Source organism: Meriones unguiculatus (assembly GCF_030254825.1).
Source record: "Meriones unguiculatus strain TT.TT164.6M chromosome Y unlocalized genomic scaffold, Bangor_MerUng_6.1 ChrY_unordered_Scaffold_32, whole genome shotgun sequence".
Lineage (NCBI taxonomy): Eukaryota > Metazoa > Chordata > Mammalia > Rodentia > Muridae > Meriones > Meriones unguiculatus.
In genome coordinates this window covers 6,044,827-6,062,500 of record NW_026843711.1, presented here as the reverse complement: position 1 = coordinate 6,062,500, position 17,674 = coordinate 6,044,827, and the positions used below count along the sequence as shown (strand labels likewise).

Genomic DNA, 17,674 nt, shown 5'->3' with positions numbered 1-17,674 from the left:
GTATGCATACATTTAGAATAGACATGAAAGTTTTTAAATATTTTTGATTTAAGGTTGGTGAGGCACATATACAAAATCCAAGAATACATCATGAGTTATTTATAACATCAACCTGTGTTCATAACTGGGGCCTTTTAGCACAGAGATCATGTCTGGTAAATAACCAATAAACAAAGTCACATAAATGCTAGCCCCACACACTTGGTACAAGCACATCTCCTCTTTCACAGCATGTTTGGCTAAAAGCCCAGCAACATGGTGGGGTCAGTGTTGTTCAGCCCTATCTGCTTGTTCTTTTGGACAAGTAAGATTTCTGAGACAAAAATAGGAACTTATTGCAAAGTCCAACAACCTTGGCATTTGTTAGATCTCCAGCAGGATGTGGAGGCTCAGGTTGGGAGGAGGCCTCCTGCTTTGAGCCTGTTATGGGGTCTGTGCTCACTGCAGCTCTGTGCTTTGCAAATGAAGTCCTGGATTACTTAGGATGGCATAAATTTAATTTTTGTTTTAAATCCAGATGTGATATCCAGACCCTTTCCTTTCAGTTTTTTCACTCTTTCCTGGATGTTGGCTCTAGCTACTGGTCTATGTTGGTTCCCGTCTCCTTTATCCTGGCTGAGGCAAGGCCCAGAGCCTTTCAGTTAGATGGTATTCAAACCCAATCTTTGCAGATTTCCTTTGATAAACTCCATGTCTCTCCCTCCTTCTTACCTCTATGCTCATGCACAGGTGCCTGAGGAGTGTGTGGGGAGGTGTGGAGGGGTGGGTGGTTGGGTGTTAGGGAGAGAGGAAGAGTTTGTATGCATGTGACAGTTTATATACACGTGGGGGTATATACACATGTTCATGAGGGCACACGTGCATGGTGATATACATACATACACATGTTGAGGGCAGATGTCCCCTTGGGTATCTTTTCTTAAGGACCCATTACCTTGTTGCCTGAGATAGGGTCCCTTATCAGTCAATGACCCAATGAAACCACCTGTTTCTGCCTCTCCAGTACTGGAATTACAAGCACAGGTCACCATCTGAGTTGTTTGGTTGTTGTTTCTACTGGGTTCTGGGGATTGAACCTGGGTCCTCAGGCTTGCACAGCAAACACTTTTTCTGATTGAACTAAGCCCCCACTTTGAACTTTTCAGATACTAATATTCAGCAGCAAGGCAAAGCAGCTTAGGTTTAAGATGACAGGAGCTGTGGAAGTGCTGGTTAACATTGTGGCCCACTATGAGTTCAGTCACTGTAGACGTGAACTTGGACAGCACAGGCTCAAGTCCCTTCATGGGAACTTGGAGGCAAACTGTGTGGTTTGTCTCAGCTCCCTGTGCCTCTACCTATGCATGTGGAAACTAGAATGTACCTGTCTCTCGGAACTGAGGGTGGTGAGTGAGACAGGGAAAAGCCAGTCCAGGGCCTTGAAGGACACCAGGGCCCAACTACTGGCCAAAAATTATCACAGCTTTGCTGTGAATCAAAGTCCAGGAATAGCACATGAGTCCATCTGGACTTCTCCAAACAGAAGGAAGCTTGTCTATATATTCTAGAATGTTTTCAGAAAGTGAGAAACTTCCCAGCAGCTAACATCTCCAACCAATAAGTAGCTGAAAACTGGGCTCCATGTCTTCTTAGGCCACATTACAAACCATTTCCTTCCATGCACCCACACACAGAAGCATTAGAAGAAGACTGGGGGCCATCATACCCTCATTCTGGGGGACAGTCAGTCTCCAAGGCTGTCCCTGGCAGTCTGAGAAAAGCCTGTGACCCTGAGTTCAGCCAAGCTCTGATTTGAGAGCAGTGGTTCCAGGGAGGTGAAGGCACCCATCCTCCATGGTACTGTGTTCCAATAGCAAAAGGTCCTCCAAGCCCTGAACACCCTCTTCACTTCTCTTCCAGCCAGAGTGTGTGTTCAAGGAACATGACTCAGCCTGCCTCACAGGCAAGTGCAGAGAGGGCAAAGGTGGGTGGTTCTGTGATAAGAAGACTTCAGCCTGTGGGCCCTATGTACAGTTCTGTCAGATCCTTGCCACCTGTGAATACAGCAATGGGACAGCCAGACAGGTCCCAACCCAAGGCTACAGTGCCACCTGTGGGTGGAGCCAGCCCATATCGAATGCTTCATAATAAAGGAGGGCATGTTCTACCCAGCTGACAGCATGGCTCTTTAGGAACTAAGTCTGAGCTTGAATCCAAATCTTAGCTCTCTTTGTTTGGAAAGCAGCAGCTGTATGACCTTGGGCAAGGTACTTTACCTCTCTGAGCTTCACTTTCAGAATTGGCAGTGATGAACTCTAGCAAAGAGAACGATAGTAGAGATTAAAAGAGCCAAAGATATGAGCAAGCTGTCCCAGCCTGGACTGAACATTATGACAAGCACACTGCTGTGCATGTTACAATTCCAGCACACCAAGTGCTAAAGCAAGAGGACTGCTGCCAGTTCCAGGCAGCCTGAACTACAGCGACACCTTGTCTCAAAAATCCAAAGGGGGCAGAGGTGGTGAGGTGGTTCAGCCTGGAAGAGCACCTGCTGCTACTCCAGAGAATCTGGTTGGCTACCACAGCCATGCCTGCACCTGCAACTATAGCTCCAGGGATCCACCAGTGTCTTCTGTTTTCTGATGGTGTGTGTGTTTGTATGCCTGTGTGTGTGTATGCGCATGTCAGTCTTTCTGTGTGCCTGTGTATGTTCTTGTGTCTACTGTGTCTGTGAGCACATGTGCCCATGTGTGCACAAACTCAAGCATGTGTCTGTGTCTGTGTGTGTGCAAGCACATGTGCATGTCTGTATTTGTGTATGTGTGTAATATGTGTATGTGTGTTTTTATCTGTGTGTGTACTTGCATACATGTGTGCACATGTGCATGTGGGTTTATATGTGTCTGTATCTCTGTGTCTATGTTTATATGTTTATGTGTATATGCATATACATGTTTATGTCTCTGTGTACCTGTGTTTATGTGTGCAAGTAGGCATGTCATGTGTGTGGGTGTATATGTTTAAATATGTTTGTATGTGTGTATGTGTGTGTGGGTGTGTTTGTGTGTGTGTCTGTGGCCCACTGATGATTCAAAATGTATATATGCAATGTGGGCTTGGACAATGTAGTTGGAGTCAAGGCTGTGTATGGAAACTCAAAGGAAACTGAGTAGTTTGCCTCAGGTCCCTGGGCTTCTGCCTTAAAAAAATCAAAAAGGAAACAAGGAAGGAAGGAGGGTGGGAATGAGGGATGGAATGAGGAAGGAGGGAGAAGGTAAGAAGGAAGGGAAAGACATAGACAGGGAGAGAGGGAAGGAAGAAAGGGTTATCTGTCCTGCCACTGTGAAGAAATACCCTGAGGAAGTAAATTGAAACACAGAGGATGTTGTTCAAATAGTTTCAAGGGACAGCACACCATGGGAGGAACATAACAGTGGGAGCTTAAGGAGCTGGTCACATGACATCTACAGTTGGAAAATGGAGGGGGAGAACAAGTGTGCTCAGGTTGTTTCTCTTCATTCAGTCCTGGAGTGGAGGTTGTAAACAGTGTTGCTGGTGTGCACAGAGGAGGCCCTTTGAACCTCAGTTAGCTTAATCTACATGACCCCTCTCAGGTGTGCCAGAGGCTTCCATCTTAGGTGAATCACTGTCTGGTTAATCTGGCAGTCCGTGTTAACCACCCCAGAAGAAAAGCAATGAAATTCCCATGCTTTGAAGGCTCCTTTATCTATGAAAGCTGTCAATAGAGGCTCCTCTGTAAAAGCCATCTTAGGACAAGTTGAAAGATGAAGAACTGCCACTCATTTTCTGAACAGTATGCCAAGTACTGCAGCCTTAGGAAGTAGAAAATGTCCTAGGAGCTTGCTATCCTATAGTTTGAAGGCTGGAACCACCTCAAACACCCTGGAGGAAACAGAGGATGTCTGGAATCCAGGACCTGTTTTGGCATCATTTTCTTAAGTTTATTTGCATAGTTTACATGCTTGATTATGGCATAGCAGGCTGGATGTGGGCAAAGACTTGGCTTCTTTCCTATTCTTATAGGAAAGATCACAGATGGAGAAAAATGTCCTCCAAAACCTCCTGCATCACCCACAGTGGGCTGTCTGCATGTCTGCATGACCTCAGCTTGGAGGCCTGAGCTGGAAAAAAACTAACTTTTTTTTTGTGTGGATTCCACACAAAGACGCTTTCTCTAGGAAACTAGATCCTGGATAGTCTATGCTTTTTTTTTAAGCTCATGTTGCCGTTGCTGAAGCTTCAGAAGGTCATAGATGGATGGAAGCCATGTGGTATCCCCAGGCCACCCAAGACATTGATCTAATCAACGAATGAGTGAAGAAGGAATAAATGAGCAAATGGCAAACATTAAATAGGAAATGTATTGTGGTAGGATATTTCAGAAGGGATGTCTGAAAAGAGAGTGACACTGTCATCTCACAGGAGGTACAGCTGAGTGTGGTCACACCCATGTGGGGTGTGTGTGTGTGTATAGTGGAAGGTGGTATGTGAAAGACCAGAGAAGGAAAGAGATGTCTCACCTGTTTGACATGTTGAGTATTTTCAGACATGTGCTACATATGCTAGTCTTAAACCAGCATAAACACAAGGTTATAAACACTCAAATTCTGTTCCAGTAAGAGCAGGCCAGCTGCCACTACTGCTCCTGATGGTGTTAGGGAGTCCTGCCAAGCTCACCCCAAGAATTAGGTCTTTTTCTAAGAAGACAGTGTCCCAGCTGGGAAGGGACTTAGGTGAGCCACATGATGGGTAAGGTCAGGCTCAGATTCCTACCCAGGCCTGACTGCCAACCCCAAAATATTATCCACTCTTGCTAGCAAACCCATACTTCCTGCACAAAACTAATAGCTAATCACTTCAGGCTCCTCTCTGGCTGGCTACATGTGCCTGCATGGTGGGTGCCAGGCATCTCCGGCTGATTCTGTGCATTTTCTCCTTCACATTTGTGTCTGCAGTGAAAGCTACTGAGGAGATGGAACTCTCTATTCTAAGAAGGGCCCTTGCATGGAAATGACCTTCAGAGGAGGCTGCTATCAGAATGTGAGTGTTATGTAGCCAGGTGACCTGAGCTTCCTTTTGTATCATTCTGTTTACTTTTTTGTAAGTAGGTACAGCAAGAAGCCACCAATCAAAGCCTCTCCATGGCAATGAAAGCAGATAGGTAAGGGAAAAAAATAAACTGCCATGGTGCCTTGGATAGCAGAAGACAGTGACAGCTGCAAAAGCTTCTTGGGTTTTATATGGGTAGGTGATGGGGATGGCAGCTCAGGATGAGATAGCAATTGGTTGGGTTACGGCATTCTTTGAGACAGACAGGTGCTGACAGTTGAAGGCAGAGGCATTCAGCTAGCAGTTAAGGACTTTTGAGAAATGCTGTAGGTGTGTGTTTCCCAGAAATCCAAGCCCAGGTAAGAACACAGACGTGAGAACAGAGCCATAATGCTACAATGCTATCAGCACTGATATCCAAGCCTGTTTTGTGACCTAACATTTTTTTAAAGAAATCCTAGAGGAAGAGACACCCCAAAAGGCAGTGCCTGATGATGCTTCATAGGCACAAAGCACATAGGTTTGAACTTGAATATGTATTCTTGTATTAGAATTTTTGAAATAGCATACAAAGTAATGGTGTTTGGCTTGTTTTTCTTCTTCACCCAATCCCCTCCCATCCCCTTGCCCTCCTACCTTGGTCTTCTCCCTGTCCTTACTGGACCATATCTGCCGTCTTGTGACTGGTATTCCATTAGCTTCATCTCTCCACTCCTTCCACAATAGAAATAATGCATGAAAGTAGGAGAAGGACATGAAGGTAGAGGAAGGGGAAGGCAGCTATACAGAGCTGGTAATGAGAGCAGAGGACTGAAAGTGACCAAAGTATATTATAGATGTATATGAAATGTCATAATGAAATCTGTTAGTTTATACAACTGATCCCTCTGCACACACATATGTACACACACACACACACACACACACATTATAAACTCAGATACATATATAAGAGAAAACTTGTGGCATTTTTCTTTGCAAATTTTGCACTTGAAGAAGGCTATCTGGTAGGTGCATTCTGTGACTTCCCTAATTCAGATCTGTGGGCTCTGAGAAGATGATGTGTCGAGAATAATAACCCTTGCTTCAGGCTCCCTAACTATCATGGATTCTAGTGTAGCTTATATCCTTTATTCCCTTCATCAGCCTAATGAGGGGAACCTGTTAGTCTTGCTTTACTAAAGAGAAAGCTGTCTCAGGGGAATTGAGAAAATTGTCTATGGCTGGGTGTGGTAATACACACCTTGAATCCCAAGCACTGGGGTGGCAGTAGCAGAGGCAGAGAGAGGCAGAGGGAGAGGCAGATCTCTGTGAGTTCCAGGCCAGCTTGGTCTACAGAGCAGGTCTAGGATAGTCAAGGCTACACAGAGAAACTCTGTCTCAAAAAAACAAAACAACAACAAAAAAGAGAAAGAATTTAAAGAAACTTGCCTACATTTTGCTTTTGTTAGTACAACCAGGCCTGCCATTGTTTTCACTAGTTTCTCTAGAATATTGCTACCACCATATGACATCACCACTTTCAATCATTACCCACAGTTGGGTAGTTGGTTGGCTAGCTTCCCCTGGCACTAACCAGGTTTATGTGTCCAGAGTGGTTTGAAGCAAATCATGTCAATTTTCTCAGGCTTAACCCCTTTCAGAGACTTCCCTGGTCCTGGGGATGAAATCTAGACACAATACCAGGTTTGCCCACCAGATTTCCTGTTAACTGGGCCCCACCCACTGCAGAGCACCCCAACTCAGCCATTTCAAGTCCTCTCCTCTTTTGCTAGGGTCCTTCAGTCTCCTACAGTCTCCCTGCATATGGCTTCCTTTCCTGTTATTGTAACAAACACTTACAAAAGCAATTCAGTAACAAAATGGGTGTTATAGCTTTCAGTTCAGGATTGTGATCTTTGGTGAGGCCTGGCCCCAGAAATCCAGAGAGCTAGTCATATTGCATTCTCCATTAAAAAGCAGAGACCTGTGTAGGTGCTCAGCTCTTCCATCCTGTTCACTCTGTCAATGATTTCAACCCATGACATGAACCCACACACATTTAGGATAGATCTTCTCACCTCAATTGTCCTATTCTGGAAACTCCCTGACAGTCATGCCCAGAGGTTCAATACCCATGTGACTCTAGGTGCTGTCAAGTTCACAATTAACCATCATACCCTCCAATCAAGAATCGTAGTATGGCTTATAGGGGCTTGGACACCAATATCATGGAGCCCTAGATTCCTGCTTCTATCTATAGCTGTGGGGACACCTATTTCCCCAAAGATAAATAAATATGATCATAGTGCTTGCTTGCACAGCTGTGGTTTTCAACCTGTGTGTCACAAGCAACCCCTTTGGGAGTCACATGACCTTTTCATAGGGGTCTCATATCACATATTCTGCATAGCAAATATTTATATTAGGATAGAACTAGTGAGAAAGAACACATCCTGTGGAGTATTGGACAGCTACACTACACTTTTTTTAACAACACTATAGTATATAAATCAAATAGGTGTGCCAGGCTTGATGCTGTGGGGCTGTGATCCCAGGCAATCAAGAGGCTGAGGCAAGATGATCACAAGTTAAAGCCTTCTGGGGCACAGAGAGATGTCATGGCCAGCCTAGGCAACTTGCTGAGTCCCTGTTTTGAAATACAAACTAAAAAAGAGAGTTGGATATGAAGCTCAGTGGAAGAGAGCACTTGTGTGGAGTCCCACATGTAATCTCCAGACTCCCACATAAATCAAACAAATAGCTGGAAGAGAGGATTTGAATGTTGTCATCCCAGGAAGAAATAAATGATGCCAATGACAGAGAGCCTAAGTATCCTAATTAGACCACTAGATAGTGTATATAATTGCACTGAAGCACCACACTGCACACGATAGGTAGGTATCCTTATTAATTTTCTTAATTTTCAACATGACTTTGTGTATTCATATAATGTGATTAGTAAATTCAGGTAATCCATTGGTATTTCAAACATTCAATCATCATTGAAACATTAACATCTACCCTGGCATGCCGCAAGTATTACAAGTCCTAAAATAAATCCATCAAGGCCCTGGCCTACAGGAGATAACCATCAAACATGACTGTTTCCCAAGTTAATTCCTGTGTCTAATACAATAAAAATATCCCATTTTAACATGTGACAGATGACATGGGATTCCACAGCGTTTGTACATGGAACTCATGTGCAGGTTTAAGCAAATGTCTCTCCCCACTAAGATCCCAAAGAAATTGCAAACAGAGGTCCCAGTAAGGGAAAAAAGGAAACCAAAAAAAAAAAAAAAAAAAAAAAAAAAAAAAAAAAAAAAACAAATGGAGCTCATTTGCTCTTGAATGGGAGATAGTCACTGTCACTATTTGTTTTGTTTTTCAGGGATCTCTGTAAAAGGTATCACAAATGAGGGGGCTCTAACAAGAGTTGATATCCTCATAGTGCTCTGGAAGGTCAAGATTGGTATTGGCAAGAGTTGATTCCCTGGGAGGGTAGTGAAGGAACTAGATGTCCCAGGCTGCCTCCTTGGCTTATTGATGTCCATGTTACTGATCTAATGGAATCTCCTCTCAATAGTGTTTTGTGTGAATTCCCCTACCTCTTTATTAAATAAACTCAAACAGACCTTGTAAACAGAAAATTTATTCAATTGTTTAAATTGTTGACTAGACGGCTCACTGCCTCCTTCTACTAACCTAGACACGAATGCTGTTAACCTCTGAGACTTACTGCTTAATAAGCTCACCCTTTCTTGTTCTTTCTGAGCTCTGGGATGGGTGGTTCAGCTCCTCTGACTCAAACTCCTCTCCCCGCTGACTAATTCAATCTGGCTTCTCTTTGAACCCCTGAATTGCTCTGCTTGACTTCAGACTAACTCCAGCAATCTGCTTAATCTTCTCATTCTCTGGCTCATTCTTTCTTCACCTGAGTCTAGCTTGTTCTCTCTCTGAAACCTACCTATCACTGTCCCAGTAACATTGTCTCCTGTCTTCTCTCTCTCTCCTCTCTCTTCTTTTTCTCTCTCTCATTTCTCTAAGTAGTTTTCCTTTCCTCTTTTCTCCTGAGAGTTGGGAGTATCCTCTTCTGTCAAATCTTTCTCTAATCATCACAGTTTTTGTCACTCAATTAGATATCACTTGCAAACATGGGTGCTTCCTTCTACAAACTACTGTTCCTTTCATTGTTTGAGATTAAACAATGAACATACCACTACACCTGGACCTAAGTTTTTCTTTATTTGCTACTTGGCCTTGAACTCAGATCTGCTTGCCTCTGTCTCCTGGATTAAAGGTGCAGTGTGTATTCCAGCCTAGGTCTTCTTCTGATGTGATCTCTTTGCAGAGAAGCCTTGTTTTGAATGAAAATTCCTCTGGAAGAGTGGATTAGACTGACAGTCAGAGTATACCCCTCATGTAGAATATGTATGTCTCTCTGTTTGTGATGTCAATGAGTCACAATTTAAAGTATTTCACAGCCCCAAACTACAATGATTACTGATGCTCAAAAGGCAGAAATCCCAGAGGTAATAAAACCCTCAAGTGCACTCACTTTCCCATTGTGTTTGCACTTGCAATAAATCACAGTTGAAGACAGTGTGGACAGTTATGGACTGTGACAATGCAGCCACAAATAGAGTGATACACATCATCAACAAGGTAAAGATGCCCCCACACACCTGGCAGAGTTGCTTCCCCTCTGTGCTTCCTTTCTAGTACAGTTTCGTCAAATAAAAAAAACAAACAAACAACTTAGCCTTGATATCAAATGAGGCTCACTGTGCTTCATTCTTTGCTAGAAGCTCATGATGGTCTTTCCATTCAATCAGACACTGCTCTCTAATTCACCACAACTCTACTGCAGCAGAACCTCTGTTGCATGCTGCATCATGCATATTCTCTTTCTTATATAGGGAAACATCTTAAGAGGCACAAGTCTAAAATCAAGAACAAGGAAGAAAGACATTGATTATCATTATTCACTCCCCTCCCTGCACTAATGTATCCTAAAAAAGAAGGGGAACAGAAGAATCTAATAGAAAATAAAATTAGGAAAACTACCATAAGATTTTTATTTTTCACCTAAGTCCCAATTCAAAAGTACTCAGAGGCATGAAAAAGAAGGAAAACGTGGAAAATTGGGTTATCAGATAACTCATGAGTTCCATTTCTATGTTAGGATCTTCATTTTAGAAGAAATTTCCAGCACACAGGAAACTTTCAGAGGTGTAAATCTAGGGAGAGAATTATTTGCTTGTATCTTAAATAATTTTTTCTCATTTGGTATTTATATCCTCAATTTTTAAAAACCATAACTGGACTATTTCTGTTCAAAAGGGTGGCTGTTTGGAAGTCTACATGATTTTCAAAATCCTTGCAATCCTCCTGCATTATCCAGAGGCTTTTCACAAAGCAATGTTAAGCAAGAGATTCAGCATTTATAGGAAATTATGATTCCATATAATTCCAAGTGACACTGGTTACCAACAGTTTTCTCTCTAGTCTTAGCTTTCCAGAGTACTAAAATGCCTTTAAAAAACTGATTAAAAAAACATAAAATCAGATTGGGGAGATGACTCAACAGGTAAAGTGCTTGTCACCCAGCATGAAGAGCTGAATTCAGATCTTTAGTGTCTACAGAAAAAGCTGTGTATAATTTCATGGATCTGTAACCCCAGCACAGGGGAGCAGAAACAAAAAGATCTTTAGCCAGCCAGTCTAGATGAAATACTGAATTCCAGGCTCAGTGAACACAAATACACACACTCACCTCTTCTCCCTTCTCACATGTATTGAATAGACACAACTTCCTTAGTAAGATGGCACCTCAACCCACCTCTTACTCTGAGCTTCTCACCATAGATTAGTGAGTCCCAAAACTTTGGTGGCCTTCCCACACAGTCCATATCTACAAAGTATGTTAAAATGATAGAGTCTGATTTCTTCACTAGCTGAATAATCTTGTGGAAATCATATAATCCCTCAAAGCTTCATTTATCTTTCATTGTGAAGATAAAATAACACCCTCTACTATGAGGCTTGCCACTAAAGGGCCTTCAGTAAATGCTGGCTTGATTCCTTTCTTCCTTTGAAATCCCATGGGATAATCTGTATAGAATGTATTTAGCAAGACCACTATCCATCCTATACATGATACCTGTTTCCTGCTATCCTTTAGTGATTCTGTCCTGGAGGCATCAGAACAAACACCTTGCCCTATGTATGATAATTCGAACTTCTGAAGGTTCATTAGATTCCACATATCACACCCCCACCTGGTGTTCCTTGTGTTTTTTATAACACTAAAATGTGAGAGTGCTATATCATCCTTATGTCACAAATGAGGCACCACTCAAAAATAAGTCAGTGGACTAAGTTCATGATTGTTCTTTTCTTAACCCCTGAATTGTACTGCTCCCTCATGAACTCTTCTGTCAACTGGCATCATGCCTCCATGCTTAGGATCATTATATACAGGTATGTGGGCTGTGTGCTGAAAAAAGGCACTTGGTCAAAGGGTGAGTGGAGGTGAAGTCCAGCCCACAGTACTTGACTTGCTTTGTACCCATTGGGAGTTAAAAACTTGAAAAGAAGAGGTAGCTTTTTCAAAGTACAGGTCTACATAAATATGTATTTTATTGTGACATGAATATTAAGCCTTCAAGGTCTAGCAGACCATCTAATCACAGCTCTCAAATCTGTTATGCCTATGGAATCTGAAGTTTCCCATCCTACCCCCCTTCCAGTATGTTGTACTGTTAAGGAAGCTGTAGGTCTAGCTTTTAGGTTGTGTCATAACTACACTTTCTATTGCTTTGATGAATCTCCATAATCAAAGAGCAGCATGGGGAGGAAAAGGCTTATTTGGCATAAGCTTCCATATCCGTGTTCATCTTACCAAAGGAAGTCAGAACAGGAAATCTGAAACAGATTGTGAACCTGAATGAACATAGGAGCTTATTCAGAGGCCATGGAGGGGTGCTGCTTACTGTCTTACTTCAAATAGCTTGCTCAGTCTGCTTTCTTATAGAGCCAAGTACCACCAGCCCAGGGATGCACAACCACAGATGGACTGAGCCCTGCCCCATCAATCACTAAATAAGAATTTGCCCTAAAGCAGTTCTACAACCTGATCTTATGGAGGCATTTCCTTAATTGAGAGGAGGCACCTCCTTTCATGTGACTTTAGCTTGTAAAGTTGAGATAAAACTAGCTAGCACAGATAGAACTAGGTTTATTCACAGCACAGGGCCACCTTATCACCCACTTGTATGGATGGGCAAATGGTACATACAATCAAATGCAGACCTTTATGTGGATGGAAACTGCTATCACATCATAGTCCCATGCTTCTGCAGCTGCTTGGTCTGGCCACAAGGGAAAGTGGGAAGTCTAATCTTTTAGCAGGAAACTATCCTTCCTAATTCTAAGAGAATATAAAAATGTAGGGTAGGGACACTAGCTGTTTTTTAGCTGAAGAGAGTCTTTGTCATAGGGGGATCTTCTGGGCCCAATGAAAAGGGACTGCTAAGGTCATAAGGCAATGTGAGAGTCTTAAAATGATGGTGCTGCATTCAATCATGCAATTGCCCTTCCCTCCTCCAACACTCCCCAAAAATGTTTTCTTTGTGTAACAGCCCTTGGCTGTCCTGGAACTCACTTTGTAAACTTGGCTGGCCTTGTCTCCTGAATGAGGTATGTGCCACAACACCTGGCTGCTGTCTGCATTCTTGAAGAGACTTGGAAAAGAGAGTTATAAGCAGATCATTTGGTAACAGCATTAAATCATGTGGTTTTTCTGGGAAGGTTGAGATATAGGAATAAACAAACTGGGTCAGTGAGAGAAAGTGGGTACAAAGTTGATTTAGGATGACAGTGACTACTCACATTGCCAGGGTTGTTACAACAAAATGATCTAGAAATTACAGCAGGGGACTACAAAGAATCAAGGGAACAGGAGAAAATAGAGGACTATTGTAAAGAACTATATCTAGCCTGGGGTGAAAGGGATAAAGGTCTCCTTTAGCCACTTTCTTCACAGCACCTACAAGGTCACTTGCAGAAGTATCAGGAACAAATGGAGGTGTTGTGAGGTAAGAGATATTGGGAGAGATTATATGGAACATCTGAGTACAGGGTGAAGTTCAGTAAGTAAAATATTTAAAAGATTGGAGAATAATATGAGGCTGGTAAAGATGAGAAAGTGATCCAGGGTAGAAAGTTTCCAAAAACTCAGAAATATTTCTGCCTTCCTCTAATCTAGGTGCTGGGAAAAAAATCTGTACAGAAACCAGAAAGCAAATATTAAATTTCCAGGTCTGCTGATCTTAATCACTATTTGACTTTGTCTTTGTAATACAAAATTGACCTCAGACAACATGTAAAATAAATTTCTAAGACTGTGTTCCAAAACAAACTTTATTTTTAATTTTTGGCAGTGGTAAAACCAATTGTAATTCAAAGCAGACACTCTGAAGAGAGATAACAACAGTAACAACCAAAAAGCCAAGCATGCTCTCAGAATTTTCAAGTTTACCAAGAATCAAAACAGATTCAAAACTGCCTGAATGCATGTTACAGAAACTACATACTAATGTTACAGTTTATAAAAAAAAATCCATATAGCCCCTGAGCTATGGTGGCATAAGCTTGTAATCCCAGCACTCTGAATTCAGAGACAGATCTTTGAGTGGGAGGCCAACATGGTCTACTAAGTGTGTTCCAGAACTAGCCAAGGCTATACAGAGAAGCCATGTCTCTAAAAAACAAAACCGAACCAACAAAAATCCATCCAACAACACTATACTGCTTCCTGGTGCCCCATACTCTGGGTCCTTTACTTGATGGAAACAAGTTCCTCCTTTGCACATCAAATGACAATGATTTCAATGGAGGTAATTCAATCTCCTGGTCAAAGAAATACCCTTATGAAGAGGGGGCTCACTTTAAACCATGCTAATGAAATAAATGTAACAATTAATTCTTTGAACTAAGAGCCTAACAAGGGATAGTTGAGTCAAGCATTAATAGCCCCTATTGCTATTTCTTTTTTCAAGTTAGAAAAAAAGCAAACATAATGAGTTTGAAGAGTGTTTTAAAAGAAAGGAGAGAAATATAAAACATGAGCCTTTTTCTATCAAATACTATATAACTTGTACTTAGGAATTATATTGTTGTCTTCCTCAGCTTACAAGAATTTCAAATGTCATAATCCCTCCCTTCATCTCAAGCCAACCTTTCCTTTATTATAAAGGTCCTATTCCTGTTCTAGACATTTAATAGCCTGAAGCACTGATTCCTTTCTGCTTCCTCCATTTTCCTGTGCACCACTTCTTTTCAAACTGGCCAAATGACAGGGAAGTGACATAATCACTGTCTTATTCAGAATAAAAACCAGTAGTATACTTTCCTCTATGTATTCCTTCTTTATGAGCACAGCCTCATGATCAGATGTAGTTTGTTCTGCTAGAAAAAAAAAAAATTCCAGATCTAAGCTGGCTGATCTGCATTACTATGCAACCTGCAGGGGCTTTATAGCCTGTGTAAAACACAGGGCTTGGCATCCACAGACCAGTAATAAACAGACTCCTTAGCAGTCCCTCAAATGGATACCTGAGCCAGAGGTAATCCCACCTTCTCGACTCTAACACATCTAGTATGTTACTCAAACTAGGAAGACAGAGTTCCCTGTCTAACCCATTTCACCATTAAGATCAAAACTTGTACTCCATTTCAATAGGGTCCACACAAGGGCAGAAATGCCATAGATGGTGCTTTCATCCAACCTGCTTATCGGTAGTTCAATTATGATAGAGTTCTGTGTCTTCTCAATTTCTATTCTAAAAATTGTCTATCTTTTAATGGAGATTGAGGATCTGCATGTAATGGGAAGCCCATTAATATTTGTGATCCCATCTCAGTTACTCTACCTATTCCTCTGCAAAACAGGCACAAGCCATGTGTAAGTCATACTAGAGTCCAGCACAGTGCATGTCCTATGAAGTTCACAAACGACTGCATTCCAGTCCTTACAAATGCTTCACTTATACAAGAACTTATTATGACTTATATACCAGTTCCTGAGATAGGAATATTTAATAATAAAAAAATTAGTACTGTATAGGCCATAGGCATATGAGTTGTGTTTAAGACACAACTTCCAAGACAACCCTGAAAATATAAATCAAATTCATAATATGGTAAGCAAATATTAACAGAAGTTAATTTCAAAATGTGTTCTTAGAAAGCCATAAATACGACAGTGCTCCCATCTCTCAACAGTGCTGTGTCCTAGGCTGCTGTCTCTAACACTCTAGAAGATGCTCTTAGTTTCACCTAACAATTTACACACAAGCAGACATTTCCTAATATGAAAAGACAAGTATTTATAGATTTCTCTTCTTATCATTTAACATGGACACTACTAAGAATAAGGGATATATGAAATACCAAACTTCGTTCTCATGAGTGGGAAAAACAAACAAACAAACAACCAGAAACCTTAAAAGTAACTCCTAAAAGACACAATTACATCAATCAGTGCATCTAGAGTAGCATTTACTTCTTAACCTAAGTATTTCTGAGCCCTTGCAAAATCCAGAAAACCGCAGAAACCAAAACAAGAGAGCAAATGTGGTACCAAAATAAGCACAAATGACTGCTTAGGACTTTTGTGGTTCATACTCAAAGTTCAGTCTGTGTTTAACATTTTTAAGTTCACACATATCAAAACCTAGAAGTATTGAGGGTCTGTGGTCTTCTATTGCCTTCAAGCAAATATATCTTCTTGTTCCAAAAAAACAAAGACACAATAATTTCTTCCATCTTCAAAATAAAGACAACAATTCAACTTCTTTTCTGCTAGGATATGGTTTCTTTTGGAAATAATCTCTAAGAAACTGCTTTTTTTTTCTGAGAGGAATATCTTTGCATTTGGTAGGATCTAATGCTAGGATCTGGAGTAAATCATTAGTGGCCTCCAGTTCCTTAGTTGTGTTTTCATTCCTTTGTCTCTTCAAAGGCACAGCACTAGTCCCTTCTTCCAGATGATGGCTTCATTACCCAGTACACACAAGGGCCCTTTCCCATCCCTCCTCTGGTCTTTTGGCCCCAAATGGCCATTTGGACACTTTCTTTTTAAGGGACATGTAGAATCATTAACCTTTTCCTCACTGGCAAACTGCAGTTCACTGTTCTCAACAAAACTGGACTGAACTCGCAGGTCTGTGCTGTCTTTAGGTGCATGTGCACAATGCAGCAAATTAAGAGTGATAGTCTCCACAGTCAGTCTTACAGGGTAGATTCCACCACAGTGTACACATCTAAAAGTGGGCGAACTGAGGACTGTACAGGTCATGGGCATAATATAGTTTCTGTCCTTCAAGTGTAACATGTAGGCATTGGCTACCATAAATGTTTTTAAACAGAGGGTACAGGTCAGCTTTTGTTTTCTGAGCTGAGTTACAACCTTAACCTGAGACCTCATCTTAACATACAAGGGCACCAGCCATATGGAGCATATGCCTGAGAGGATAGCCAGGTGGACCTCCTGTTCTCCAATCTCCTCTCTTGGCAGAGTGATGATGGAATCAAGATTGGGGAACAACCAGTTGCCATCAGCATCTAGGTTCAACTGGAAGCCCCTGGTATGATAATCCAACAAGAGCTTCTTCCTCCCAAGGTGTTTAATTTTGCTGTGCTCCAAGAGATCCTGAATGCTATGGAAAGTACATGGGCAAAACAGGCACCCCATGCCATGTGTGAGTAAGTGGTACATTAGCTCCTCCTCGAGACTAGGCATTTCCTGGATAGGTAAGGAATGGCCCTCCCTCTTGTCCAATTCAGAAAAGGTGCATGCACTGTCAGCTTTACCAGTTTTCAAGTTTCTCACTGGATTTGAAATCACTTTGTTCCTGAGACACTTCCATGTGTGCTTCATAGACATTGGCTGGTAAGAACACATTGCAAACTGGGCAGATTTTCCACTGCTTGGCCTGTGTGGCAACCAGATTCATATCCACCTCAGGTGAGGAGACCTGAACAAATATATTCTGGTCTGCATTACTTACAAGCTCCTGGGAGGAAGACAAGCTGGATGGAGCACTGGAAATCTGCATATCCACACTGGGTGTTAGGAATTGGGTGGATACCTGGGATGAAAGAGTCATGAGGCAACAGCACCCTGAGGAATAGGCAGAGTGACAGGCATTGGGTCCAGCTTGTATAGGGTTTTTCCCTTTGATCTGTGTGCCAGCTATCTGTTTTGATTTCTGTTTTTGGTTTGCTCTCAAAGTCTGTGGAAATATGGAGAGTTTCCAATGTGGTCAAGGGAATATAAAGGATGCTCCAATTCCCTGGGAAGGGGCTTATAAAAGCTTTACTTTTTTTGGTACCAGGAATAAGTGTTGCTGAGACCATATTTTGTGTAATGATAGGGCTGCTGTGGAGTAGTCTGTGGATGCTCTGCTCCTTCTGGTATCTGGGTGTTTGGAGGGGAACCATGAAGGGGTCCACTCCTTCTGGAATTTGTTGTACTTGTGTCTGGTAGAAGCTGGTCAAGTATTTGAGTATTCTGGTTACTCCAAGGTGACAATGTCGGATTTCTATGTTCCTTAGCTATGTCTCTATGAGTGTATAT

At 41.9% G+C, this 17,674-nt stretch overlaps 1 protein-coding gene across 1 annotated transcript in view; it reads right to left on the bottom strand.

Moving 5' to 3' along the window:
- The window catches only part of LOC110544316 (activity-dependent neuroprotector homeobox protein 2-like), a 219,711-nt gene that overhangs the window by 103,550 nt on the left and 98,487 nt on the right, over window positions 1–17,674 (bottom strand). The window contains 1 exon segment of the mRNA XM_060376838.1: window positions 16,957–17,186. Within this exon segment, the coding sequence (XP_060232821.1) occupies window positions 16,957–17,186 (230 nt within the window).